The following is a 2,702-nucleotide window of genomic DNA, read 5'->3' as shown; positions in this document are numbered from 1 at the left end:
ACACACACACACACACACACACACACACACACACACACACACACACATTATCCACATACGCACACTTCTGTAAAGATCCAGGTTAATTACTTAGGCTCTTAGTTGTGTAATGGTCCCGAGCCGGTGGATCAAGTCCAAGTGTGCGTGGGCTGAAGCCGCTGTGTGGGAGGATGTGTGTCGGCCACTGTTGTCTGTGTGGGCAAGTGTTTTTGTGTTTGAACGATTGTCTGTCTGAGCTGAAATCCACTTTTCAGAGTGTGAGAGATAATACAGGAGGTTTGATGTGTGTTAAAAGCCATTGCATCAGACAGAAGAAATAAATCCGGAATCAGTTCTGTTGCCAAGGACAGTGTTGATCAGCAGCTATCATCGTGAAACTGGAGCAGAGCGTCCTAATGAACTGATGTAGTTTCAGCCGGATTGCAATCAGTACTTCACATACTCTTTTGAGTATCGGGCTTGTTCAGAAAACTTTATCTGTATTGCATCTGTGGTCAAACAGTGGCTAACATTAATGTATTACAGGTATCAAGATAAACCAACAGCACCTAGCTGCAGACACACACATCTCTGTAAGCGCATGTGCAATAAGATCTCCACTAGTGCACGAGCACGAGAGATCTTAGCATTTAACAGGAAATCATGTTTGGTCTTCAGATGGAGAGCAAAAAAAACAAATTTGGAAATGATAATTTGATTATCTTGGTGAAGTATTTTATTCATAAATGTAATTTTCTAAAGACCTTCCATGTTTATTGTTTTTCTAAATGAGATTAAACTCACTGGACATATTAACCTGAATCCAGCCAATGCAAACCGACTCCCTGCCAGATCAGCAAACTTTCTGTTGCTGCCATTACACGTGTTAGACCTGCTGCTGCTGCGGCTGCTGGGCACCAGCCTGCTATGTGATCCAGCGCTGGGGGGTTTATGATGGATGGTTTGTAAGACATCGATAACTCTGTTTATGAAGCAGAAGATTTCTTAACAGGAGCTTAAACTCTTTTGAAGTAGAAGCTTTGCCTCTTTAAATGAATGAAGATCAAGAGTTTTCAAACTCAAAAGCAGCCATACGTCACTTGACAGACTCACTTGACAAAACTAACCAATCTAGAAACTGCCGTTTTCAGTATGGGCCAAAGATGCCTATTATAATGGATAAAAATGACAAAAAGGTGTTGAAGAATTTTTGACAAGAACTGTATGTTGTTTTGTGTTGAAAGAGAAATTACCAAATCACTACTATAAACTCATTAATATCAACCTGTTTTGGCGCCTCATCAATCAACACTTCAACCTCTTCCTTCCTGCAGGTTTTTGGCAATAAGATGGTCATTCCCTCACTGGATGGTGCCTTGTTCCAGTGGAACCGGGACAGGGAGAGTATGGAGGCAGTGCCTTTCAGCGTGGAGTCCCTGCTGGATTCGTCCTATAGAATCGGGGAGGACACTGTCCTGGTTGGGGGCAAATCTCTTACTACCTACGGCCTGGGTGCCTACAGTGGCAAGGTGAGTGAAGTCACGTTTAAAGCTCAGAATATGTTGACATATTTGAAGAATCTCTTACCCAGAGAGTCAAAGCAATTGTAGGTTTGTTTTTTTGTAAAAAAAAGATTGACACATTACAAACTTGCTCTCACCACATGAACACAGCATAATGACCCTTTTTGTAACTTCCCCTCTTGTTTTTTCTGCCTCAGCTGCGGTACATCTGCTCTGCGGTGGGCTGCAGCCGCTGGGGGGACGAGGAGATGGAGGCCGAGGACGTGCTCCTGCTGCAGAGGACTCAGAAGACTGTGCGAGCCATCAGGCCTCGATCAGGGATGGAGAAGTGAGTTTTATTTAATCAGTCAATCAATCTGTCACTGTCAGTCAGTTTGAGTCACGAGGAAGCGACTGTATCTTGTGTGGTTTTCCAGAAAGGGTCACAGACACTCGATTGACTTTCTGTCAGTGGTTTTACATAAAGTCAGTTAACCTTTCAGCCAATAGTCCCTGTTATTGCTTACCTTTTGGCTTACTAGATGTGTTTTAATACAACCCTTAGGGACTGTTTGGCGCATTTTATTTGCTTTTAATTCTTCATTTTGCTAATTTTGGCTGTGTTCATGCATAAGGCATAACTTTTGGCATGATTGTAATATAGATATGCTGTATGTATTTTTTTAACAACTTACCAAATGTCTCCTGCATAATGTCACACAGATAGAATAGATGAATCAACAACACTTAAACACCTTAACCAATTCAAACAAATGACAAATAAACAAGCTTTTTTCAAGGAAAACCTTATGGACAGAAAGTTTAAATTCTTTCACCAAAATGTTTTATGTTACAATAAACATTTGGCCAAATTGTCTCTACCCATCAGTAATTTATGTCACTTCTTGATTTTTTTTTTGCCTCCAGTACTGGTTTTTTAAAGATTTTACTCTCAGCGGCATTAAAAAGTCATTAAAAGTCTTAAATCCAACTTGCCTTTACCCTTTGAAACCTGTATGACAACAGTTTTATTGTGCTGTGTTCAGATGCCTTTCACAAGTTTTAAAACCTTTGAACGCTGACTAAACTGGTTTGATTTCTTTTGAAAACATGGGCACAAAAGACAGTAAGCAACTTTGCAAAAAATTTACCTAAAACTGTAAGAAATTAGAAAATTATTTTTGAAAAGCTGTGGAAAAATGTCCAGAAAAATATTGTTAC

At 40.2% G+C, this 2,702-nt stretch overlaps 1 protein-coding gene across 1 annotated transcript; it reads left to right on the top strand.

The window, feature by feature from the left end:
- Positions 1-1,313: 1,313 nt before the first annotated feature.
- LOC121965806 (eukaryotic translation initiation factor 2-alpha kinase 3-like) lies at positions 1,314-1,834 on the top strand (the record flags this gene model as incomplete). Its single annotated transcript, XM_042515927.1, has 2 exons — positions 1,314-1,508; positions 1,700-1,834. Coding segments are annotated over 2 exons (330 nt in total), but the record flags the coding sequence as incomplete, so codon positions are not given.
- Between the last annotated feature and the right edge of the window lie 868 nt (positions 1,835-2,702).

The sequence above is a fragment of the Plectropomus leopardus genome, unplaced genomic scaffold (genome assembly GCF_008729295.1).
Source record: "Plectropomus leopardus isolate mb unplaced genomic scaffold, YSFRI_Pleo_2.0 unplaced_scaffold21689, whole genome shotgun sequence".
Taxonomy (NCBI): Eukaryota; Metazoa; Chordata; class Actinopteri; order Perciformes; family Serranidae; genus Plectropomus; species Plectropomus leopardus.
The sequence above is the reverse complement of the archived record's forward strand: the minus strand, read 5'-3'. Positions and strand labels throughout refer to the sequence as shown.